Genomic DNA, 27,313 nt, shown 5'->3' on the forward strand with positions numbered 1-27,313 from the left:
CAACTTCTCCTGCCGTGGGAGGTGGCAGCATAGGTCCTGCAGTGTTGGGGTGAGTGAGCCGCTCATGGGCCTAACTCGTGAGTGATGATCCTAACAAGCGGGCTGCAGTTCATAGGCTACAGGATACTCTTATAATTCCTTACAATCCTATATTATATGAATCATTGCCATCATTTTAGCTTATGGAAATTTGTGTTACCCTTACAGGGGCAGCATGTTATGCCTGACCCTTCTTTATTTTGTTTGAGTGGGAAGGCCTCTGAGGGCTCAGGGAATTAGGCTTGGTTCAGATGTGAACATTCCTTCATTTAAGGACCATGTATGTAGAACTTTTCCTTCCTCTTTTTGAGTTCTTCTGAGTTTTGCTGGGATGTAGTTTTAGTTTAACATCCAAAGGAGGGGTTACTTCACTGGAAAGGAACCCAGGATCATCAGTATCCTTGAGAAGGGATGACATACAGTTATCCAAAGGGAGAAGAAGAGAGAATGAGAAAGAGGAGACATTGGTGATCATTAGTAGGGTTCACTTATATGTACTGAAGATAGCTGGAGAAGAAGAGTACAAGTAGTACTCTCCAAATATGCACTGGGAGAAGTTCTACTGGAGATATAGGACTATAAACTTAAATTTCCAACTGCATGGGAGGGAAATTAAGTCTTGCCCTAACCATGCATGAAGGAAGGAAGATCAAATTCAGGACTGGGAAAATATTGGGTGAAGTGAATGCATCATTTGACATCAGAAGAGAAGTTGCATATTTATTAAGACCTAAAATTGTAAGATCATGACTGGGAAACACTGCTGCAAAGAACATTTTAATCATTGCTCCATACTTCAGTAAAGATTATGTTGGACAGCATCATAGCTTCCAGCCTGGTTATTGCTGCCTGTACACCTCAGAGATCATCAGTGCTATTTACGTAAACTAACTGGGCTGTAATATCATGGGAACATTTACTTCTAAGAGACAGTGATGAATGGGCCCTTGGGACCATATCTGGGACTATTAGCCCAGGGGTTGCACTCGTCTAACAGTTTTCATAGAGCTTGCTCTGTGATATCCTGTGGCCTGGCCTTTTTTTCCTGTGTGCTTCTGGTGCCTACTGGATCCTGACACTTGCTATATTCCTGGTCTTTGGCTTTGATTCTGGTTTTCAGCCTCACTTCTGGATCATTCTCCATCTCTGGTTTCCTTCCTGCCTGGAGTGTCCTGGTGGCCACCTTCACTCAAAAGGCCCAACTTGTGGGGAATGGCAACTGCTCCAGGCAGAAGACATTGGCTCTGAACTGCCTGACATCTCTATGGTGTGCCCCTGCCCAGGCATGGTACCTTCTCCTGTCCTTAGCAGTGCGGTCCATGACAGCATGGACCAGCCCAGAACAGAGGCCTGGTTAGAATGGAGCAGTCTCCTACAAACCTGAAATACTCAAAAGACCTTATGGAGGCAGTACAAGGGATACAGGCTCAGTTTCATGCCTTTCAGGTGAGGGTGGACTCCCTCCAGGGCCTTACCACCAATCAAGGGGAACAATCCTGACCAGATCCACCACCTCCAGAGCTCTGACTGCCAAATCCTGAAAAGTTTGGCAGCAATAGGAGTGAGTTGTGAGGATTTCTGCATCAGTGCACACTCTGGTTTTGTTTACACCAGCACTCATATCTGTTGGAGCTCCAGTTTGTGATTAGCCCGCTTACAATGAAGGCCCTGGCATGGGTAGTGCCATTTCTGGAATGAGATGATCCAACCTGAACCAAATAGACCTGTTTGTGTCTATCCAGATCACATTCAATTGGCAAAAAGTAAGATCTCAGGGTATGCCAGAGTTTAACCAGTTAGCCAATGATGTGAATTGGAATGATCCGGCCCTGCATGCTCACTTCCTCTGGGGTCTAGCAGCCCACATCAAAGATTAATCGGCCTGGCTAGAACCCCAGCCAACCTAGAAGCCTTGCCAACTTAACTTTTTAGGTACCAACGTTCCACAAGTGGAACATTTTTTCATTTACTTTTAATTACTTGCAAATTTTTTATACCATATTTATACCATATTTGGGTCTAGGTAACTTAAGATATGTAAAAAGGGGCATCAGGAAATAATTCCTTCAATGAGCAGGATCTAAAAGGTTAAGATGAATTTTAAAAGCCCAGCGCACACATCAGTTAGGGAATGCATGAAGAAATCAGGCTCATGCTTTGTCCATATTTTAAAAATCACCCAGATAAGCACATAAAAGCCACTGCATACACATCTCAAAAGTTTCCAAAAAGGGGCAGGGCATGGTCTGGGTGGGCACGGGTATTATGGGGCCTGGCCAAGAAGATATGCAAATACTCATGCGCCTTGGTCGCACCGAGATACCCTGCTTCGTAATTTTACTTCTGCTGTGGATGACGTGAAAGTTATGAAATAAAAGGATTGAGCCATTTCTTAAGGGTTTAAAGGGTCTGGTTTAACTAGGGGGCGTGTAGGCCAGCAAACCAGGGGGGGGGGGGGGGGGTTAACTGGGCAAACTGGTGTTTGAACTGATAAACTGGGAATGGCGTGGACGCATGCCCCCTTTTAAAATCCCCGACTGGTAGAAGCGGGATTTGCGCACCCATGTGCGTTCCCACTTAAAATTAGGCGCACATGTGCACCAGCCAGGTTACTTTATAACATGCACACGTGTATGCGTGCAAATTTTAAAATGGCCGTGTCCCTGGGCGAGAACCACACACACGCGTGGGTTTGAAAGTTACCATCTTTGGAGGTAATTTTCAAAGGGATTCAGCATGTGAACATAACATACTATCATAGTAGGTTTCAGAAGCCATTCACTCGAGTAAAGTGAACTTACGCAAGTAAATCCTGTAGTAACCATGAAGCTAAAACAGCATTCGGGAGACCTGCCCCTGGAGGCCCCCCACTGGACCAACATTAGGTGTGTTCCAAAGAGAGGACTGTATATAGTGAGCCCTAGCCTGACACACGCGTAGTTTCTCTGCCTGAATCCCAGCCACACAGATAGCAGGGGCAAAGCCTGCAAGTGCTTTTGTATTCATGGAGCAGGTGCAAAAGGACCCACAGACACTGCCACTATGTGGCTCGTTGAAATCTGCCACTGCTAAAGACTTGTCCCATAGACATAAAGGAGCAGGAAGCAATGAATATTTACAGTTAGGGTAGAATGTGTTCTTCCAGCAATGGCATGTTTCTCAAAACATGAGGACACTACCAAGTACCACGCAGTGACTAGCTGGCTTTTATCTTGCATCTGATTTTATAATCTTGAAAACCTTACGATAGTAAGATTATTCATTTTATATAGATATCCAGTGCCAGAGAATGTTCTGTAAATGGTTAAGAAGAATATTCCTAGATATGTAAGTTGATTCTGGACAAAGATAATATATTCTCATTAACACCTTGGTGTTGCCACCCTGCTGTCCTCCTGAGAGACACCCACAGCAGCAGCAATTCCTTGAAGGAAAGTCAGTGCAGAGCCTGCGAGCCAGCACGGGCTTACAGGCCTTGTAAGTACAGACTTTAGCCGTACCCTTTAAGATTACTCTCTTAGGGCCAGATTCATCAAGGCATTTTCCCATAGACCCAGAATGGCAGAAATGCCTTAATGATCAAGCCCTTAGAGCAGGGCTTCCCAAACCTATCCTGGGGACCCCACAGCCAGTCGTGCTTTCAGGATATCCACAATGAATATGCATGAGATACATTTGCATGCCATGGAGACTCAGCTCCAGGTGCTATTTTCGTGGTATGAGAATCCCACCAATAGCAATTCAGCTCATGAACATCACAGTGAATTAGGCTGTTTGGTAGCAATAGGACAATATGTTATATAATAGCCTTGTGAATACATGAAGCCTCTGTGTTGAGACTTGAAAGGACAAATGTGTATATGCTCGCATGTTATAAAATAGCTTAACCGTGTGCACACGTGCACCAAATTTCAAGTGGGCAAGTGCCAGTGAAGCAGCATTTGCATGCAACCAGCACCATTTCCAGTTTTCCCAGTTCATCCCCAGTTCACCCCAGTTAAGAGAGAGGTCTTCCAAACCCTCCCTGGTTTAAAAGCCTTCACTCCCCCAGTTATCCCTGACCCTTAAAACCCCACTGATCTGCCATAATTACTTTCATGGCATCCGTAGCAGAAGTAAAATTATGTGGCAGGAGATCTTGGCATGTGCCAGGGTGTGAATGTATTTATGCACATAGCTCTGGTTCATGCCCTGTCCCTTTTTGAAAACTTCTGAGATGTGCGCATTGCGGCATTTACATGTGTATCTGGGTGGCTTTTAAAATCTGCTCGGTGTGTGCAAGCCCTACATATTCGCTCATCCCCTAATTAATGTGTGCGTCGGGCTTTTAAAATTCACCTTATAGTGCATATTTCTAATTGAATGAATCATGGACTGCAGTATTTCATGGGACCACTACCCTGATTCAAATGCTTAAAAATTGTGGTTCCCAACCCAGTTCTAGAGGAGTCTCTAGCCAGTCTGATTTGCAGGATATCCACAGAGAATATGCAAAATATATATGTGCACGCAATGGAGACAGTGCATGCAGATCTATTTCATGCATATTCATTGTCTATATCCTGAAAACCAGGCTGGCTAGGGGCTCCTCTAAGACTGGGTTGGAGATCACTGCTTTAAACCCTTCCCCTCAACTCTGTGGGACAGCAACATCACCCGAGACCCTGTTAAAAAGCCCAAGGACAAGTACACAAAATATTGTACCATTTTAGTACATAGGATTCTATTGTCTATTGTACTTATTTTGCTGCTTTTAACATTGTGCCATTGCATTGTACTTTCACCCTTCTTCATCATACACCCAAGCGTCAGGCAAAACCTAAGGGACGTCATTCATTTCAGGACCATGGTCAGCAGTCACCATACTTCCTGTCACACATTCATGGAAATTTCACTTATAATTACATCTTGCAGAAGGTAAACAAACATAAACAACCTTATACCTGCAATGAAATACTTACAACCCCCTTACAGCGAATCAGTCCTACTAAGCAGAGAACAATAAACACATTCACATCACATATAAAAACAGATAAGAACACACAGTGCAAAATAAAATATAACAACGATTAACTATACTGACTCTTCTTTTTTTCTGGATCAGTGCCTTGTTTGGGGCAAGACATTGTGGATGTAGGACTCTCTCGCTTCTCCCAGGAGAGTTTTTACACTTTGAAATGTGTAATTATGTAAGTTAAACTATGGGCTCATAGGCTACAGAACAAACCATGAAAACAACATATCACATCTGGAATAAACAGCAAGGTTATGGGTTCTGCAGAAAAAAACTCTCCTGAGGAGATATTAAGGTTTCTTTCTTTTTTTAAACTTCTCTTTCTTAGTCACACCCACCATTATTTCTAAGTAAATTGATGCAATGTGTTGGTGATGCTCTTTATTACAGAACCTAATTCAGGCTGTGCACCAGTACCTGCCTGCACTGCATGAACAGTAGAAGAATGTGCTTTGACATGGGGAGTTTTTTGAAAACAGGGTGGGAACCAGAATAAAAGGTACAGTCCATTTAGTCCAAAGAAGTTCTAAAAACATAAGAAATAAGATGCCTTAGGATTAGTATCAGGAGACAGTGTAGTGGGGCCCAAAACTGGGTAATTTAATATTTTTGGGCAAGCTAACAAGTAATTCTTTAATGCGATGGGACGCGAATGTCTGCAAATATCATCTCGCTTCATAGCGCAGTGCACCACAGACATGAACAGGGAGTAGGAACTTAACCGAAGATGTTTGTCATTCTAAGGAAAAAACAAGAGTCATCTTACAGTGAAATTGATTCCATCTGGTTTTGTAATAGAGTCGTTGACGGGATGTGCGAGCAGCTTCAGAAGAGCAAGTTCAGCTTTACTTGCTTATCATTCAGAAAATTAACTTGAGGCTTGGCCAACACCTAGGCTGCTTCTGCATTTGTAATCTGGGTGGTCATCATGAGATTGTTTAATTGTTTATTATTCCAACCATGAAGATTAGTCATTTCTTAAGAAAAATGTTTATAGAGACTTTGAGCTTTTTGCAGAAGTTTAAAGACGTCAACTACAGAAAGTATCTATTCAATATGTTTCACTCGCTTTGAGATTTTCAGGCTCTCTTAAGCCTTTTGGGTTTCAGCCTTCTATTTTTTTTTTTTTATTCTAATGCACATGGAAATGTTTCAAATAAGCCTTTTGGGCACTATCCATAAGTTTATTTAGGCCATTTCCACATGAAGGTCATTGGTTGATGTGCCAGTAAATTACAGATTGTACAAGCTCCATTGCCTTTATATGAGACATTTTTCATGTTTCCCAGTAATAACCGATAGATTCATGTTCATATGTTAACAATTTATATATCTAGATGGGCACGTAGGTGGATAAAGAGACCTATAGGCCAATTGGTAGAATGGCCTTTTTGTGCCTCTGCCAGTACCAGGGCTATGTGAAAGAAGACAAGAGTCTACCTGTGGTGAGCTATGGAAGACAAGAGAGAAACTTTGGACCTGGTGCTGACATCCAGCTGTCTCTCCTTCAAAGATCTCCCTTGCTTTCCTTCCTGGGGAGTGGATTTCATGTACTGAATTTGTCAGGTAGAATATTTAAGGAAGATAAGGATCTATTTTATACATGCCTTGAGAAAGATTTTTCAGAACTTAACGTTCAGGGTGCTATAAGAGCTCTTCTTATCTTTTATAGCGAACAAAGTGTCTCGTCTATGTTAATATTATAACATTTGCACATTAGCTCTGCATGCCCAATTACTAATCCTTTTGTTTATCATTCTTTTGGCACCATGGCTGATTAGCACATTGTTTTAACATTCTCTTCCTTTTCCCTAAGTCATATAAACAGAGCACTCCCTCAAGCATGCATCAGTAGTCTGGAATGAATTCCATAAAACGTCCTTTTATTGTAGCTACTCGTCCTCCTGTTGTCACAAGAGTACTGTGTGATATCTTCCTTTCCTGCTCACGCTTGGCATCTGATTATTCCTTCAGGCTTCTGCTTTTCCACTCTTTCCTCATCATTCTGTCCCCTATCGAATGGCTATAGCACTTTTACTGCAAATCCTGCTGTGCCTGTCTGCTGTCCACTAGATCATCTTCTCCCGAAAAATTTCCAGCTGCTGATCTGTGATGAGAGTTCAGTTGAGGGGTTTCTGGCTGATGCTTAAGACCTTTTTCAGTAGCAATATGCAGCCTTTTTTTTTGGTTTGGGTTATTGTCGGCCTGTTTTCCGACCAAATGTAATTTACAGAGAGAGGGGATTTTTTTGGGTTGTTTTAGAAATAGCGCACACTACTTGCAAATAGTTTTTTCGATCGATTGATTCATTCTAATTGCCTGTCTATAAGATTGTTGTTATTTATTTGTTGTATTATTATGCCTTACTTGTTGTATTATTATCCCTTATTTTTAATTCAATTTTTTCCAAGTTCACTCTCCTGTTCTATGTAAGACTCATATGTTTAGTCATCCTAATGTTATATGTAAACCGAAGTGATTGGTAACATTGTTACCACAACCTCGGTATATAAAAAATGTTAAATAAAATAAATAAATAAATAAATAAATGTACTGTTTTCCAAAATGAATAATCTGAGAACATTTGGAATTTTCGGAATGGGACAATTTTCAGTTTGGATGATCAGAACCAAACCAAAAATTGGCTCATTTGGATCAATTCCACCATTCGGATTATCCAAATGCATATCCCTATTTCCCAATAATTGCTTTCCATAGGCACATAAGGGGGAGGAAAGTCCTTTCTAAATACAGCCCTTAAGGTCTAAAAATGCACACACAGAGAAGATTGGGTTTGCAAATAGTCCACAAACTTTACCTATTTGCAAAAATATTAGGCATAGACTTTAATGGGGAAAATTTCAGTGCAAAAATGTTTCACAGCTTTGAAAACAAACAAAAAAAAAATTAAACTGAAAAGAATTTTGAATGCAGCAAACAGGGTGAATTTTCACCGTTTTTTGCTCCTTTGGGGAGAAAGCCTTCCCATTGATGCGCCTGTTTGCTTGAAGAGTTCTCCCACTTTGTGACTATGGGAGAAATGCTTAGTAAACAGAACCCTAAATTTGTGCCCGTTTTCTCTTTCAGTGTGAATAATTAGCACACCTCTTAAAACCAGGAACTGTTCCTTGGCTCTGGGTTAAGTCTTGCTTTTTTTTCTGCTCTGTATGGTGCAGATAGGACTGTTGCATTCCAGATACAAGATCGGGTGGATGGACATTTTGGAAGGATGACCACTGAAACTAGCCTTTTCACTTTTATCATCATTAATGTCTTGCAGAGGCTAGCTCTGAGATTAGTTGAGTCAACAATTATTTTGGCAGCTCTTTACAAAAATTCTGTTTAACAAAATGTATTTGAAAGCGTTATGAATCAGATATTTCACAGCCTGCTGGATAAGGTGACCCCACAGTGCCCGGAGATGAATTTTACATTCCATTTTTATGCCTGCCCCACCACTTCTATCTATCTATGCTGTTACCTGGTTAAGAAACTAGATCTGTTTATATCTGATGTAGGAAGCATGTGCATATGGAATGTTTTTTTTCCTTTTATAGCAATTGATCTATGTTCTATGGGAACAAGAGCAGAAATAAGTCACCGAACAAATAGATCTATTTGAACACTGTTGCATGGAGGCATTGTATAGTTTAATAAGGTCATTAAAGGTCAATAAAAGTCATTATATTTAAAAAGAATTCTTTGCTGTTATTTTTTTCTAGGACTGTCCATCTGATGTGGGTGATTTTAGAGCCCAGCAGTGCTCAGCACACAATGATGTGAAGTATCAAGGGCAGTATTACGAGTGGCTTCCTGTCTATAATGATCCCATTGCTCCATGTGCCCTGAAGTGTCAAGCTTCAGCTAAAAACTTTGTGGTGGAACTTGCTCCCAAAGTTCTGGATGGTACGCGTTGTAATACTGAGTCCCCCGACATGTGTATAAATGGGATTTGTCAGGTAAGTTCCTGGACAAATTATCCCTTAGCTAAGTAAGTTGGTTACAGTGCTTCATGCGCTTTAAAAGACCCATGGCCTCACTTGTATGCCCCTCTCCAATGATAAGTTTGCTGCTCAGTGAAGAAAGGGATCTGTTGTCATGTAACTGGTTTGCTGGTCTTTGCCAGGTTGCTTAATACTGAAGTAATTCAAAATTGTGCAAGGTGCAGTTTTTACCAAGCACTCTTTCCCACTGGAATGGATTATGCCAGCTTAAAATGGATTATACCTTTTGAGCACAACATTTTCAAAAAGAAGGGTTGTTTAAAAAAAAAAAAAGCATAAAACACCACAATGTTCCCCAGTATATATATATATTTTTTTTTAATTTTTAGAAATTTTTTACACTAAGATGTGTAGGACCTTCATGAATACAACTTGCACATGTCAACAAGCTGTGTAAACCTTTGGTCCGTTTACTTTATTTTTATTTTATACTTCTTTGCCTTTTATTCACTTGTTTGTCATTATATTTAAAATGTCCAGTGGTGTTTTTTGAGATTTTTTGTAGCTTCCTCAGATTACCAAGGTTTTGAGGTTTGTTGTTTGATTATTAAAAAAAAAAGCATAGTCATTAATTTAGGTCTTTATCGGGTATTTCAAGACTTTTGATGTTTTTACTAGGATGATTGATTTTCCTTTATCTTTAAAAAGTATGACCTAAATCCTGCAGTGTGGTATTGTTTCCATTCGTATTATCGCTGCATATTTTTTTGAAATTGTTTTGATCCTATTCTCTTGTGTCTGAATGGCTTAGGCACTGTAAGTTGCATCTAAGACATGTACATGAATTCTCTCCAAGGGATAAGTCATGTTTCTCTGCTAATAAATAAAATACAACCAGTGAACTGGTTACTTGCACATTAGGCTTTGCATTTTAAAGTGAATTTTAAAAGCCCAGAGTGTGCCAAAACTGGGAGATACACAAATATGTCGGAATATGTCTGGTGCGTGCATGCGGATTTTAAAAGGCGCCCTCATATGCGCATATCTCCTGCTATGTGCGCAAATGAAAAGTTCCAAAAAAGGGGTGTGGTGTGGCCATGGTCTGGGCGGGGCATGGGTGTTCCTAGATTTCAACTTCAAATTTGCAAATAAATGCTTACATGCACAGGCGTGCACCAGGGTCCCCTGGCGCAGAATTTTACTTGTGCTGTGGAGGACGTGTAAGTAATAAGATAAAGAAAAATAGATTGGCGGGGTTTTAAAGGTCGGGGCTAACAGGGGAGAAGGGAGGCTATTAAACTAGGGGGGTTTGGAAGTCCTATCCGTTACCTAGGGAAACTGGGAATGAACTGGGAAAACTGGAAATGGTGTTGGCGTGCATGTCTACTAAAATTCCCCCACTTATGCGGTAGAAGCGGCATTTGCGCACATATGTTATAAAATGGCCACGGCCCTGGAAATGGGCTGACACACGCGTGCACATGTGCACCCCCACGTCTGTTTAAAAGTTATCATTTTAGTTTTTTGTTTTTTATTTTAGGGCGTGAGGTCCAGACGTTTCTTGCTCTTTTGGGCTTTCGGCTCAATTGGAACCAGGGCTGGAATTTGGCATCTAAGTTCCCCCCACCCCCCCAATTTTATATCCCCTACCAACTTATTTTTAGTCTGGTCATTGCAGCAGCAATTTTCAGCCAGGGGGGCTTGCACCAGGACTCCTTCTTGACTCTTAGATACAGCCATTAGGCATTGCTATTACGCTATGACCATGATTCCCTCTTTCTTCTCTCCCCACCCCCAGTGGCTATGGATGCTGCCTCAGCAGCATCCCCAGCCTGGGGAGCGGAGGACCTTGTTGTGCTTGCCTCCTCCAGAGGGGAGGAGTTAGCAATCTGTTGTGCTTACCCCGCCAGGAACATGGAGTTAGCAATCTGTTACGCTCTCCTTCTCCAGAGGGGAGGAGCTAGTAATCTGCTGTCACTCACTCCGCCAGGAGGGCGGAGTTGGCAAGCTGTTCTGCTGTTCTCCTGAAAGGGGAAGGAGTAGCGATATGACATGACCTGCTCCTCCAGAGGGGAGGAGTTAGCTATCTGTAGATCTGTTAGCGAACTGTTGTAGATATTCCTGTAAGGAAGGAAGTAGCAAGCTGTTACCAATCTTCTAAGGAATAGTAATCTGTTATGGATCAACTCTCCAAGGGAGAGGAGTTGACAATAGGTATATAGTAGAGATGTGCTTCGTGTTTTGCTACCGGGTCATTTTTTGACTCGGATACTTCGTGGTAAAGTTCGGTTTTTATCGTTTAGTTTTTTTTGAAAAAAAAAAAAAACTAAACGGGGAAAACCGAAACCGGGCCAAAAAACGACGCGGGAAAACAAAGCTAAAAAAAACCCCACCCCACGCATTTAAATTAATTTTAATACATTACATACACCCCCCCCCCATCCCGATCCCTCCCCAAGACTTACCAACATCCCTGGTGGTCCAGCGGGGTCCCGGGTGCGATTTGTCCCTCCGTGGGTGCCCAGTGTGCTAGTGCTAGCCATGCTCAAAATGGTGCCGAATAGCCTCTGAACTACTATGTCACAGGGGCTACCGGCGCCATTGGTCAGCCCCTGTCACATGGTAGGAGAACCGACCAATGGCGCCGAAAGCCCCTGTGACATAGTATGGGCAAAGGCTATCGGCGCCATTTTGATTATTGGCAGCCGACGACGACATCGCTCCCGGACCTCCGCTGGACCCCCAGGGATTATTGGCAAGCTTTTTGGCCAGCTTGGGGGGGCCTCCTGACCCCCCCAAGGCTTGCCAATAATCCCTGGTCGGTTCTCCTACCATGTGACAGGGGCTGACCAATGGCGCCGGTAGCCCCTGTGACATAGTATGGGCAAAGGCTATCGGCGCCATTTTGATTATTGGCAGCCGACGATGACATCGATCCAGGACCCCCGCTGGACCCCCCCAGGGATTATTGGCAAGCCTTGGGGGGGTCAGGAGGCCCCCCCAAGCTGGCCAAAAAGCTTACCAATAATCCCTGGGGGTCCAGCGGGGGTCCGGGAGCGATGTCGTCGTCGGCTGCCAATAATCAAAATGGCGCCGATAGCCTTTGCCCATACTATGTCACAGGGGCTTTCGGCACCATTGGTCGGTTCTCCTACCATGTGACAGGGGCTGACCAATGGCGCCGGTAGCCCCTGTGACATAGTAGTTCAGAGGCTATTCGGCACCATTTTGAGCATGGCTAGCACTAGCACACTGGGCACCCACGGAGGGACAAATCGCACCCGGGACCCCGCTGGACCACCAGGGATGTTGGTAAGTCTTGGGGAGGGATCGGGATGGGATGGGGGGGCGGGGGGTGTTATTATAATTAATGTTTGGGGTGGTTTTTAATTTTTAAAACAAAAAAGTGCCTCTCTCCCCATACAAACCCGAAAAATGGATTTTCCCCGAAGTTCGGGGAAAATCCTTTTTGGGTTTCGGGGCCCCCGAACCAGGACGAATTAGGCAATTTCTTTGTAATTGCCTAATTCGTGATAAACGATTGCACATCTCTAGTATATAGTACTTCGCTACTGAGATAGCAATCTATCATGCCCCCTGCTTCGGAGTAGCAATCTGTATATATATATATATATATATATATATATAAAATATTTTAGCCTACAGAGTCTATTTACTTTTTCATTAATTAAACTATACCTTAATGGCATGGTTTACTTTAGAAATCTTTATTAAAAAAAACAAAAAACAAAAGAAACTGTAGCATGTACTGTTGTATTTGCAGAAACCTCTGAAGAGAGAATCTCAGACTTTAAAGATATTTACATGAAAATTGAAATCCCACTGGAAAGATCCAGACATCTATAACAAGCTGGCATGCAAATACCATGCGGCATATACCATATTGGTCTGAGGAGATGAGCCTGTATAATTAGTGCTGAAGAGGGGGGACATTTTTCATTACAGCGTTTTTTTTTTTCTGGCCTTTAAAACAGAAAACCAAAAAGCTGTGTTGTAAGGAATATTAAAATAACCTTGACATTTGAAATTCTGATGTTTTCAAATTGTGGCACATTAAAAAAGAATGTAAGATTTTATTTATTTATTTTTACATGTCCCTCATATGGGCACCACCTGATACTGTAGAAGGTTTACACCCAAAGAAGAACCTGCTGCCTCCTGTCCCCACTGGGCCTGGGCTGCTGGGGACACAAATCCTTGGCCCTGTGGCAACTGTAAGTCTTTGGGCCGATGGGCAAGCTGCCGGAAGAAGGACATCAGCAAGTGGCGAGGGAGGGGGGTATGTGGGGGGGGGGGGGGGGAGCATGGAAGGAGGTAGCAGAACCTGGGGGGCAGGGCATTCTTCAGGAGGCCGAGGAGTTTGTCAGCAGGCCACAGTCTGGGAGTAGTGCAGCCTTGGACAGCCGGGGGCTTCGAGGCAGGATCCTCGCCTCTTATTCAGGCCAGGGTGGTGTATTTTAGATTTTGAGGCTAGGCGGACGTGAGGGGTTTTTCCCCCCCCCCCCCCCCCCCCCCCCCCCCCCCCCCCCCCTCTTTCTAGATTCCCGGTCTCCAGGAGGACCCAATCGGTGTTACTGGCTGGCTTTAGGGGTAGGAGACCTGTGCGGCTGCACAAAATGCCGCTTGCTTCTCCGGGGGTACTGTGGTGGCTGGAAAGGGGGAGCCACTGCAGCGCTCCAGGGAGGGCCTCCTCCGTGCCCAGGCACCAGGGAGCTGGAGAACAGTGCGCCGCCACGTCAGGGGCACGGCAGCCGCTTTCAGCGGGGCAGCACCTCCCGCCTGCAGCAGCAGTACAGGAATTTTGGGTAAAGAACTCCCACGGCCGCAGAGAGTAGGACATTGCTGCTACAGGGACTCTGAGGTGCCATGAAAGGTGCATCATGCCAGTGCTCTGCAGGAACCTTACCCACCCCCACCAGTCATGGAAGACATCCTTCCTCTTGTTTGTGCTAAAGCTGCCCTCTCGAGGTTCCCTCGGCAATGTTGGCTTGGTTTTCGTTACTGCGGTCCACAGTACTGCGGGACTGTTGATTGACGGATCTCAACTTAACTAATCTCGGAGACCCACCGACTTTAGCTGCGGTCAAACATGTGTTTCATGGCCTTTTGTCTGTTTTCTCCAGTTGCCAAATATCAGCTGCGGTAAAGTTAAATCTTGCTAAATCAAGTTTGCTGTTGGCAAATAGAAAAGACCTGCTTGATGTCTGAAAACTATTTGGATTTATAAGATATACTTTACAAAGTATATTTAATTACTAGGCAAAATGTATAGTCTGGTGCTATCAGTTTCGCCTGCTAGTGTGTGCCATGTCCGTGCTGCGAAAGAGATTTAATCTCATAAAATGACTGTCTCCTGTTTATTTTACTAAGCCGGAGCAATGGTGCAGTCCTCTGTGGAAGTCTATGATACTTACATCCCCCAGTAAAATGGGGCTACAGTAAAGGCAATTATTAGCAAGCCAGCCTGATCTGTGATTTTCCACAGTTGTTACTAAATAGTCTGTAGGCTCCTGACAAGTACTTGGCATGAAGCATGAGAGCTCTGGAAAGCGTTTTGACTGCTCGCTCATCTAGACCGATTGTTGTTCTGTGAACCCCCGCTGCTTTTGTGTCTGGGAGAACTTTCCGTTGGAGGAGACGTTGCTACATATTGCTGTGGCCGACTCTGTAGGGCCAGTTTATCATTCTGGGGTCGCACACTGATCCTGGGATAAATTGGCCAGCATTTTGCCTTGCAACAAAAGCGAGGATGTGTCTTATGCGGGAATTGCATTTTGTTCCTGCCCTACGGAGCCAGCATGGAAGAACCGAGACCATCTAAACGTTAGTTGCATTTGAACAATGCTGGCAGTCTCAGTGGGGCTGGAGGGGGAGGGGGCGGGCTGGTTATTTTTTCATGGCCTATTTAGCTGCAAAGTGCCCCTGGACCTTTCTAGCTAATTTTGAAAAGGTAGCTTTGTGGATGGTTTCCTTTTGAATATTGCAGGCTAGAAAGCACCCATGGTCTCTGGCGCCTGCAGTGTGGGTGGACAGACATTTGCTGGAAAGCCTTGTCTAGATCAATTAGCTGTGCACGAGGGGCCCTGCGTCTTTCTGTGAGTTCTGTTGGACGATGCGCTGCAGTTTGGCCCCACAGCCTGATTACAGGGGAAGGGTCATATTTTGGGGGGGGAAGAGAAGGAGAGTAGTCGGAGAGGTTTCCCATACTGGGCCCCCAGCCTGGAACAAGGGGACGAGACTTTGCCCTGGCCAGCACCTAACGGTCTGGAAGGGATTGTCTGAGAGGGAGTGGAAGAGCAGTTTGCCAGAAGAGTTGTTTTCATGTGTGAGTTTTGTTGTTTCTGCTTGGAGGAGCACGCTCGCCCCTGCCTCGCGAGGTCAGGCTTAGGAGGCTGTGATTCCTACTGCCCAGCTAAAGAGGGACAGCAGTGACCTGACCGAGAAGGAGAGAAGAAGGAGTTTTGCAGAGTTGTGTTCCTGTTATGGGAGGAATGTCTGCCACACATTCCTGCCCACTGAGGAGGAGGAGAGATTTGGATTTTGAGCATTTGTGGGTTTCTTACCATCAGAGAAAGAGATAGGAGATCCCAACCCCTCCAGGAGCCCCTTCTTCATCCCTCAGGAGTTGTTACCTAGTGCTTGCCATCCTAAAGGACACTGACTCCGCTGATGAATCTGAGGAACGAGGGACCTTTGCACCGTTCATCTTTTGAGTGAATTTAAATTGGAGAATTTTTGTAGTGAATTGGACTTTAAATATTTTTGGTTTTGGTGAATACTCTACCAGAATGCCCAGTGTCATTCATTCAGCGTCAAGGGTGCCCTCAGGCAAGAACATCCCAAGCATGAGTACTGTGGATCAAGAGGGTTTAACAGAAATGAGAGATTGTATGTTAGTGCCATCCCCTGTGAGCCTACGGCTACAGATGTTTGTCCTCATCCCTGCCAGAATGAAGCCCCGCACCCCAGGGTTGAGTGGATTGTGTTTGGTGCGAAGAGAAGGAGAGCTAGGAGAGTTGCCCCGGAGACAACCATGTGCCCCTGCAATCTGTGAGCTCCCCGAAAAGGGTGTTACGTTTATTTTTTTTTTAAATCCTTTATATTGTAGCAGGAAATCATTGTAAGAAAACTGAAACATTGCAAGATGAAACAAATTAAAAAAAAAAAAATCAAAGTTTTGACTGAGATCTTGCTCTTTCCCAAGGCATTACTTAAATTAGCCATTAGCATTGTGAATTACAACTGAATACATTTCTGGGAGGTCACTGTTTTGATTGTTTAATTAATAGTCTCCAAATGGACTGACCTTGATATAAAAACTATAACAATTTAAACCTGCAAAAACAATAGCCCCGGATTTGATGTGAACAGGCTTTCTTCTTCTTACTCATTCTCCAGTTACTTCAAAGCAATAAAGACTTTTGTGCCAGCTCCCAAGGTAGGCACCAGTTGCTCCTTTGAGCACCGCCATCCATTATTGGTAAATCCGTGGCGTGATATTCACCTTTCCAGTGCTCGTGTTTGTGAGCAGAAAGGCCGCAGTGATGGCTTTTCGAGATCTGTACTATTGCGCTTCCTTTCTACCGGCGTATGCATGCATAGTTTGGACACGTGGCCATACCTCCGGAAAAATAAAAATGGTTGACTCAGCATGGGTTTGAAACTTGAGAGCAGTGGAAACAGTCATCAAGGCTTCAACTTTAACTACAGGCCACAGTCTCTATCCTCCTTCCTGTACAAATTGATCAGACGTGGATAAATCTGTTTAGGCTCCTAGATTGCTCATAGTACGTAGCTACATTTGAATACATTTGAGCTGATGATTGTAGTGCTTATAAATGCCAAACCTCTGCTAATTCAGCCATTTTTCCTCCGTGTGGGATCACATGCTGTATGTACAACTGGAGAAATCAGAGCACAAGCACATTTCCCAGATAATGCCAGTGACGATAAATGGTTAAAACCTGAGATTCTCAGCATTAGATAAGCTGAGCCAAACTCTTTATTTTTCACTTTTCCACACTACAAGAGGTACGGAGAAAGCCTCCCTTTTTATGTACTCTGTTATTTTACTTGGAGATGTATCAAAATAAGCACACATCCCTTTTCAGCATATTTGGGCATTCGAGCCAAACTTTCTCTCTGAAAACCCTGAAGAAATTCATTTTTCACTAAACTATTTGTTTCATCGCCTTATTGGATAGTTAGCTGTGCTGTTAGTATTTAGTCTTCACTGTAATCTTTCTGGGAATAAAGTGGAGTTGATTATTTTTGTGTTTGGCATGAACTTTTAATTGGCCATAATGTCACAGCTTCATCTTCAGAGCAGGGTTTTTTGCTCCAGAGCTCTCCTCCTTCCTTTTCCCTTGGCAGAAATGTTAGAATTATCAAAAAATACTGTGACTCAGAGGCGTTAAAAAAAAATGAGTGTGTGTGTGTGTGGTGGGGGAAAGAGGGCGGAAGTTGTGACATCAAGGTCCCGTGTCTGCATTTCCTCAGATTGTGCTGTGAATAATATCTTCAGTATGATGGTTCTTCTCTCATTCTGGAATATGTAAAAATGCCTCCAAACTCTCTCTCTCTCTCTCTCTCTCTGCAGCGACAGAGAATAACAATGACACCCTTCAGCCGTTGTCCATGTCCAATGTCCATGCATTCATTATTCAGCACGCATCTATTTAAAACAGAACAGTAAAAGCATTTTAAATTACGATATGTCAGTTTTATTTTTGGTACAAAATTGAGATGAGCTGATCATGTAATTAAGACTCCAAGTCAAAGTGCAAGTCAAATAAACTTGGCTAGCGGGGTCAGGCAAGGTCAGAAACAGTTCATGGTGGCAGTGGATAATTATCAATCGCAAGCAGAACAGCTGAAGATTTTATCGTTATTTCATATTGGAAAAACTACTCAAGTGCATTTAAATTCACCTCGACTATGATCACTTCAGCCTTTTAAGTCCTGTGTTTTTCAAACCTAAAACGTGCAGTGTATTTGCTTGCAACCTACTGTGGCAATATAACCTTTTTCTTACCATTAGTGGTTGTGACAGGAAGAATAAAATAAAAGTAATTTTAGCTTTTTTTTTTCTTTTTGCAAAGCACCATTTGGAGTTTTAAAATAGCATTTAAAAATGAATTAGTACCCTTACTTTGGTTAATTCTTTCCTAGTCACTCAGTTGTTTTGAAGCAGCACTCAGTTAATGGTCAAGGTAGGAGAATAGGAGGAGGAGAAAGGTGAGGGAGAAAGAGGGCCAAACAACTATTTTCTCAGCTCCCAGCTAATTTGTTTTCAAGCTGTGTGTGTGGAGGGGTTGACAGTTTAGAAAATAATAGTTGTAAAGGTTATGCTGTTTTCTAAGGTAGAGAAATATGGGACTCAGGTTATTACCCATGGATGCCTAATGTTCATTTTCCGTCTATCTTTGTTCACCCCCTGGTGCTTCTCAGCAATACTTCCTTCACCTGTTTTGGAAGGCATGAAGCGAGCTTCCTTTGGGAGCCTCAGTTGACAGGTGTACCTGTGCTGGCTAGTGCAACAGGAAACTCCTCTAGGAAACTCCCAGGTCTAATCTGAGGAGCAGGTGCCTGGGCTGGTACATTGAATCTGAGGATCTTACTTGGTAGCAAGTTGAGCGGCCAATGCCAGAAACTGTAGGGCTGACCATACCAAATTCATTTTTGGATGTGGTCTTACAACTCTAGAAATGGTACAGCATTAATTATGTTAGTCTAGAATAGGGGTAGGCAATTCTTGTCCTGGAGTGTCACAAAGGGGTCTGGCTCTTAAGCTATCCACAGTGAGTGTCCATGAGGCGTATTTACATGCACTGCCTCCATTGTATGCATATATAACGCATGCATATTCATTTTGGATATCCTGAAATCCTGATCTGTTTGTGGCCTCCAGGATCGAAGTTGCCTACCCCTGGTCTTACAAGTCACTTTAGATTATGACCCTGTTGGTAATCCTGTGACAACAATCACAAATTCTGCTTCCTCTTTAATTTCCTTAAAACCCTGCACCTGCAGTACTTGTAGACATATGCTTTTACATTTAAATGAGCAAAGACTCAGCCCTTGAAGCTACCTTCTAATTTCATTAATTGAAAAAAGTTAAAAGAGAAGTACAGGTATAGAAAGGCAATGAGTCCTGTCCTTGGAATAGACCAGAGCACTGACTGCATTTTCCCCAATGGACATCATCCTTGGGAAATGCTAGTGTTTGTTGTTGTTGTCTTTTTTTTTTTTTTAATTGAGTCCAGAAGAATAGATTCCCAGTCTGGAAAAGAAGCTGGTTAGTTTTCCAAGAAGATTAGAAACTTGGATCTGTGGACAACATAAATTAGATTCTCTTTTGAACACTGACCAATTTGAAAGAACAAAGAGCCATTTTGATCTTATATAATTTAAAGCTTACTATTGACCATTAGGGATGTGTAATTGTTTGTAACCAATGCCAAAAATGCAACAAAGAGGCCATTTTGTTTCATTAGGTTATAAATGATATTGTGCAAGTCCTGTGTCTGCCTTTCTGGATGATTTTTTTCTAATCTTGCTTGGATTGTAAGAGCAGATTTTTTATTGCTTATTACACAACAAATCGCACTTTGCCTATACAGGTGGGTCTTTGTTGGTTGTCCTTGTTGTTCATGGTTAGGAGTTCAAATGCTCAAAATTGTTTGCTATGTTTGCTGTTTGATATCTTTGCATTGTTGGACTGCTGTTGGAGATTCTTATTGATACTAATGAAAACAGATTTGACATAATTTATGAATCGCCTATTGAGAGCTCCTTTGTTGATGACACCAAAATCTACAACAGAGTAAACACTCAAGAAGGTTTAGAAAAACATGAGGAGGTTTCTAATGAAGCGTGAGGAATGGTCTAGAGTCTGCAATTAAGATTTAATGCTAACATCCGCAGGGTCATGCATTTGGGATGCAAAAACCCAAGGGATCGGTAAGAGGTGAAATTCTTAATATACACGAAACAATAGCAGGATCTGGAGTGATTATATCTGATGATCTCAGGGGTGGCCAAACAGATGGATAAAGTGACGACAAAAGCCAGAAAGATGCATGAGTGCATAAGGGAAGGAATGGTCAGCAGAAAAAAAGGAGCCGATATTGGTCTAGTGCAGTCGTTCTCAATCTTTTTTCAGTCCGGACACACCTGACAGATGGTTCTCACATGCATGACCACATGGTTCTCACATGCATGACCGTCACGGGGCTGAATGTAAATATACACTCTGCATTCACAGGACCCCCCCTCAATCCCCCAACAATGGGTGCAGAGCAGAATTAGGACATTCCCCATACAATTCACCATATAAAAAAAAATATTCTGGTTCTGGTGTCATCTCAGTAATAGCAAAACAAACTCCCTCTATTTTTAGGCACATTAGTCCTCCTTAAGCAAAGAGTAGCTTACCACCAATACATGTCCTATTGAGAAAACACAACAAATAAGACTTATACAAATGCCTACATGCTAGTAAAATACCTCACCTCGGTCACACACACAAAACCGACCTTCACCAAGAACAGAAAGACCACAAATTATAAATATGGAAACAGAAACTCGAATGGAAACCCAAAAAAAGCCACTCTGCATGCAGTGCAAACCTATAGAAATGGAAAGAGAAATATAGCACCTAACATAGTCCCAAGATCTGCAATGATGCACACAAACTAATCCGCATAAACAGTAACAACCCTACCTATGAAATGGCAACACTACAAGTATTTACCCAGGTCCTAAACAATAATACATCTCCTATTAGGAAAACAGAACAAGTGAAGCTGCTATAAATCCCCACACAGAAATAATTGTAAAACTATGCTAATGTTTCAAACCATCTGATAAACAGAAATAACATCCAACAATTAAAAACTTATAAAAATTATTAACAATTCTTCAAACACCAATAAAATACTTCAAAACAGCAGACACATCACATAATACCCAATAATTAAAATGGCAGTCAATCAAGAAAAATAAACTTAAAAAGCCACAGTTACTTACCCTCTCCAGCAACTCTCCTACTCCTTTCCCTTGCAGGCCAGTAGCACACACCAGAAGCAGCAGTGGATCCTGAAGCTCTGTCCTTACAGTGCTCTTCCTTAGGGCCCACAACTAGTCTCTCTCACGCTATCACTAATTACACCCCACAACCAGCCTCTCTCACACATCAGTGATCTCCCTGACCAGTCTCTTTCCTATACCAGTCACATCCCTGACAAGTCTCTCTCTCTCCCTCATATACATATCATTCACCTCTCTGGACAGTCTCTCTACCTCACACACACACAAGTCACCTTTCTGACCAGTCTCTCTATCTCCCTCACACACAGTCATCTCCTTGAACAGTCTCTCTTCCTCAGTCACACCAGTCACCTCCCTAACTAGTCTGTCTCTCTCTCACACACACAAACACATCACCTCCCTGACCTGTCTTTCTGTCACACACATGCTAGCTCTTACTTCACACCTGCTTTCAATCACACACATGCTCTCTCACTTAGACATATATTGTCAATCACACTTGCACAAATACGCTCTCTCTTACTTACATACAGGCTGTCAATTACACACACACACACACACACACACACACAGAGTCTCTCTCGCTCACTCTCACTCATGACGGTAACTTTTAAACAGGTGTGCGGGTGTACATATGCACGCATTCGTCAGCCCGTACCCAGGGATGTGGCCATTTTATAACATACGCACATATATGCATGCGTGTTATAAAATACCATGACTGTGCGCACATGTACGCGCAATTTTAAGTGGACGCACACCTATGCGTGCAAATGCTGCTTCTATCGCATAAGAGGGGGGATTTTAAAAGGCACCATTACCAGTTTTCCCAGGTCACCCAGGTAAGGGGTAGGACTTCCAAACCCCCTTAATTAAATAGTCTCCCTTCTCCCCTCTTCGCCCCGACCCTTAAAACCCCACCGATTTTTCTCTATTTATCTTTATTTTACTACTTACCTGTCCTCCATAGCAGAAGTAAAGTTACGCAGCAGGGGACCCCGACACGCACCTGTGTTTTGAAACATTTTAATTCATGCAGTCAGAAGGAACCAAAAGAGCCCCTGGACCTCCATCGCCAGGACTTTCAGTAGTGCTGACGCTCACAGAACTTACCTTTATGATATTTTTGTTGCCCGGGTTTTGACAGCATTATGAATCTAGGGACATTGATTTAAGTTTTTGTGCCTTTTTTTTTTTTTTTTACCTCCTCCATTTCGCTGTCACCTTTCCTTAAGTCATCTTGCTTCAAGCTTTCTTTTGGGAACTGCAGCAAATTTATATCTTAAACCTGTCTGTCAAAGTATTGGAGAATGAAAAACGAACCCTATTAATGGTAGAAAGATCCCCCTGATGCATGTAGCAGTCCTTTGGTGGAAAGTCTAAAGACAGAATAATTATTTACAATGTGTTCTGTTGAATTCTTATTAATTTAATAAAATAAAATGCAAGAAATAGTTTCATTACTGAGTGTGCAAAACGCAACTGCTATTTAAGCTGGTCATGCCATGGGTACAATAAAAGGATATCAAAAAGAATAAAAACAGAACATGCTTTATAAGACAGAGTCATTTTCAAAGAAGCTTCTGCGGGTAAAGCAGTGTTTTGTGCACAGAAATGACCTTTTGCAAAATTGCCCATCCAATGTGTGGGTAAATTAATGCACAAGTCATGTTCATGAATAGGTTTCCCCGGACTGAGCTGAGGCATTCCCCGGAGCAGTAAATAGACATACATGCATGCTTTTGGATTTTAAAAAGTATACAAGTACATTTTCATAGAAAACTTGTGGATTTGCTGGGATAATTTTCAAAGCCGATTTATGCACATAAGTCTGCTTTGAAAATTGGTGCAACTTGTGCAAGCTGTTTTGCAAATGACTCTCTTAAGAGGCAGGTTCCAGAGGCACGCACTTCAGAGCAGCTGGCCTGCCTCAGAGGAGTTTCTCTTCTGAACAGTGATTCATTGGAGTTAGCTATTCTCAGCTGCAGAGGAGTGCGCCTTAGCAAAGCTGAATGGGGGTGCTGGGATGAGAGATCACTTACTTAGGTGACAATAGGAAAACCCTCCTCCCCCCTCCCCCCCCCAAAAATAACAGAAATGGGATTAAATATTTTTGTAAAATACCTTTAAACTGCCACTTCAGTTGTGATGTTTAAGATCAGTGGGTTTCTCTGTCACACGGGACCTCTGCTGGAAAGGCCTGCTACCAAGAAGTAACATTTAATTTAAAATATAACACTAGAGATTTTTTTTTTCATTCTCATGAGATCAATTTTCAAGAAGCCACTGAGGGGCAAACATAAGCAGGCAGTTTTATCCGGTTATCTTTAGCCAAATTTTCAGCCGCATTTAACCAGCCGGGGTGGTGATAAAATTCACCTAGATTTAGGATAGAAATTAGTGTGACCAGAGCTGTCCAACTACACTTAGGGGTAGATTTTAAAACCCCTGTGCGCGTAAATCCTCTGGATTTAAGCGTGCCGGCACGCCTATTTTACATAGGCCGCCGGCGCGCGCAAAGCCCCGGGACGCGCGTGTCCCAGGGCTTTGTAAAAGGGGTGGGAGGGGGCGTGTCCGGGGCAGGGGGCGGGCCGGGGTGGGTCCGGGGGAGTGGCGACAGTTAGGGGGCGGGCCGGGAGGGCGGTCCCGAGTCCCCCGGCACTGCGGCCTGTGCCGGGGGATGCCGGGGCAGCGCGCGCAAGTTACGCCTTCTTCAAGCAGGCGTAACTTGCCCAACAAAGGTAGGGGGGGGATTTAGGTAGGGCTGGGGGGTGGGGTAGATAGGGGAAGGGAGGGGAAGGTGGGGGGACACGGAAGGAAAATTCCCTCCGAGGCCGCTCCGATTTCGGAATGGCCTCGGAGGGAACGGAGGCAGGCTGCGCGGCTTGGCGCACGCAGGCTGCCAATTTTGTGCAGCCTTGCGCGCCGACCCCGGATTTTATAAGATACGCGCGGCTACGCGCGTATCTTATAAAATCTGGTGTACTTTTGTTCGCGCGCGTGTATGTTTTGAAGATCTACCTCTTAGCCACTTACAGCCGAAAATCTGCACTGAGCAGCTAAATTGGAAGCCTGCCCTGGGAAAGCTTCCAGAGCTGCCCTTTCCCTGACCGGCTACATTTGTGCACCCTGCGAATATCGGTGGACCAATTCAGCCAGTCAGCAGGAAAAAAAAAATTGTTAAAGACAGACACCTTCCTGGCTGTGACCATAAAGAGAAAAGTGGCTTTCATACTGCGGAGATGCAGTATTTCACTCACGCTGGGTCCCCGATAATTGCGGTTCCTGCAAATCACAGAAATGATAAAGGTGTTGATCTTTCCTGGGTTCAGTGAAAAGCAAGATGTGCCCTGACAGAATGAGGCCAGCTCATAAAAATCAAAAGGATAACATAAATAAAATTCCAGAAACCCGAGCCTGAGGGGCTGCAGCACTGCCCTCCTGACTATGCTGTTGATTTTGGCAGGTAGTAGGCTGTGATCGACAGCTCGGGAGCAGTGCCAAGGAAGACAACTGTGGTGTCTGTGCCGGAGACGGGGCAACGTGCAGGCTTGTGAGGGGACAGTCCAAGTCGCATCTTTCGCTGGAGAAAAGTAGGTATCGGATAAATCCTGCTTTAACTTGCACAAAATATTCTTTCTCAGCCTCGCGCCTTCCACAATATGAGCTTCTGCTGCAGACCTGCTTAGGACAAAGTCTGCCCTTGATGGGGGTTTGCTAACTTTTCATGAACGATAGACTATGTTTGAAAATATTTCAAGACTATCGGGGTCGTTCATCAAAATTGTGATGGGCCATTAAATTTAAATTAGGGACAGGGGAGGAGTTTAGGCAGGGTTTAGGGAAATTAGGGGCCTGTAGTGCCGTGGGCGATAATGTATCGCACATTGGGGTGGATTTTATAAATTTACGCGCGCAAGTAGTTTTGTTCGCTCACCAGATGCGAACAAAAGTACGCTGGATTTTATAAGATACGCGCGTAGCCACACGTATCTTATAAAATCCGGGGTCGGCGTGCGCAAGGGGGTGCACATTTGTGCAACATGCGTGCGCCGAGCCCTGCGCGCACTGCCCGTTCCGTCCAAGGCCGCTCCGAAATTGGAGCGGCCTCGGAGGGAACTTTCTTTCTACACCCCCGCACCTTCCCTTCCCTTCCCTTCCCTTCCCCTACCTAACCCACCTCCCCGGCCCTATCTAGACCCCCTCTACCTGTATCAGAAAAGTTACTACTGCCTCCGGGCAGTAGTAACTTACGCACGCCAGCGCAGCAGGCCCCGACACAGGCCGCTGTGTTCGGGCACTCGGCCACGCCCCCGGACCGCCAACACGCCCCCAGACACGCCCCAATTCCTAACCACGCCCCCTGGCCACGCCCCCGACTGCCCCTTTTTGCAAGCCCCGGGACTTACGTGCGTCCCAGGGCTTGCGCGCGCCGCCGAGCCTGTGCAAAATAGGCTCGGTGCGCGCAGGGGGGGTTTGGGGTAGGTTTTCGGGGGGTATGCGCGTATCTTACGCGTGTACCCCTTTGAAAATCTACCCCATTATTGCCCGCAGCAGGGCCGGAAATAGCTATGGGGCGATTAGTGTGCAGCGTGGCCACAAGCGTGCTGGGCAAGAACGCACCGCTGCGATGTGGCCGCTTGCTCACTATCATTCCTCCCCACCCCTTGTTTTGTCGCGGCTCATCATTCCTCTGTATTTAAAGTGGAATGATGAATCCATGCCTATATTTGTAATAGTTCATGTATTTAAAAGAGAATCCAAGATGCGCACCTGATGTAAACAGTATTATGTCCAACAGCAGGGGCGGCCAATTCAGGTCTTCAGGAGCCACAAACGGGCCTGGTTTTCAGATTATCCAACAACGAATATGCATGAGATAGATTTGCATGCACTGCCTCCTTATGCATATTCATTGCAGATTTCCTGAAAAACCAGACCCGTTTGTGGCTCTTGAGGACTGAAGTTGGCCACCCCTGACCTGCAGTTTGCCACTTTTTAATAAGTGTACAGTGAACTCATTCAGCTCATGGAATGACTGTCATTCTCTGATCATGTCTACTGATTGGGGAGTACGGGTATATAATCCTGTCTAGCAAGCTAGGGCCCGATTCACTCAAATATGGAATTCAGAACATTTTTTTCTGCAGAAATATATTTGCCAAATAAAAATGATCAAATTCTATTTTAAAAAAAAAAAAGGAACTCAGAGGCCCTCTATATTTTAGGAAATGCAAGTAAACAAACCTTTATGTGAGTTTCTAGACTGCTCTCCGTTCAGAATCAAAGGATATGTTATCAACCTCATTACAATACCCAAGGTCATAACTACCCCTTTTGGATACATAGGGTCGCTCCATTTATGCAAACAACATAACAGCAACTAGATCAGAAAGGAGGAAGTGCTCTGAGCATGCTCTGATCATAATGTCAGCTTAAGCTAAGGGCAAGAAAGCAAAAAAAAAAAAAATATATCACTTGCCCAGTCTTAAATTATCATACAGCCTTATTCAAATGTTCTCAGAAACAATTAGAAGGCCCTAGGATTCAGTGAGGAAACAAGGATATTTTATTTATATTTATTGGGAAATAGCAATGTTATATAGAAATTAGGGAAGTTTTCATATGCTGACATCCGAAAAATACATAGAGGGATTTGGTTACATTGTTCACGTCGGCACCCGGGTATTAGTCAGTGACAGAAAGTCTGCAGTGTGGTTTGCACAGTGAAAGTGGGTTTTTAGGAGGCTGGTGTAATTCATATTTTGTAGTCGGGTGGACTGACAGCCTCCATTGTAGCACTCTTTGAGCCTGCAAATGGGTGTAGGAATGGAATTAAAAATCAGGCTAAGAGAAAATACCCATTATTACCGAAGACGCACAACAAGAAGAACACAATATCTGTTACAATATCCTCTTCACACTTTTGTCACCATACGGCACTCATTCCCCCCCCCCCCCCCCCACGCCTCACCGACCAAACCCCATGCCAAGGATCACAGTCACGCAAGTCCTCCTCCAGGAGGTTCTGCCTTCAGATAAGCCCCATCATGACAGTCCCACTAAGCTTGGCCACGTTTTTGTATTGTGTGCGTTTTAGTAGACGAGAGGTATATGTGTGTAAAAAGAGTTTGAATGCATCTAGAAGGTGGCATGCAAGTGTGAGCTGTGACTAAATAAATGTGTGAGAAAGCGAGAGGATGCAAAGATCTGGAGCTTAGGCTAGGATAAGAGAAATAGTTTT

General features: G+C 43.8%; 1 protein-coding gene across 1 annotated transcript in view; it reads left to right on the forward strand.

The window, feature by feature from the left end:
* Positions 1–27,313, forward strand: part of ADAMTSL3 (ADAMTS like 3) — a 412,023-nt gene that overhangs the window by 230,502 nt on the left and 154,208 nt on the right. Inside the window, 2 exon segments of the mRNA XM_029574962.1 lie at positions 8,776–9,012; positions 24,536–24,662. Coding sequence (XP_029430822.1) covers positions 8,776–9,012; positions 24,536–24,662 — 364 coding nt within the window.

This window comes from Rhinatrema bivittatum, chromosome 13 (assembly GCF_901001135.1).
Source record: "Rhinatrema bivittatum chromosome 13, aRhiBiv1.1, whole genome shotgun sequence".
Classification (NCBI taxonomy): domain Eukaryota; kingdom Metazoa; phylum Chordata; class Amphibia; order Gymnophiona; family Rhinatrematidae; genus Rhinatrema; species Rhinatrema bivittatum.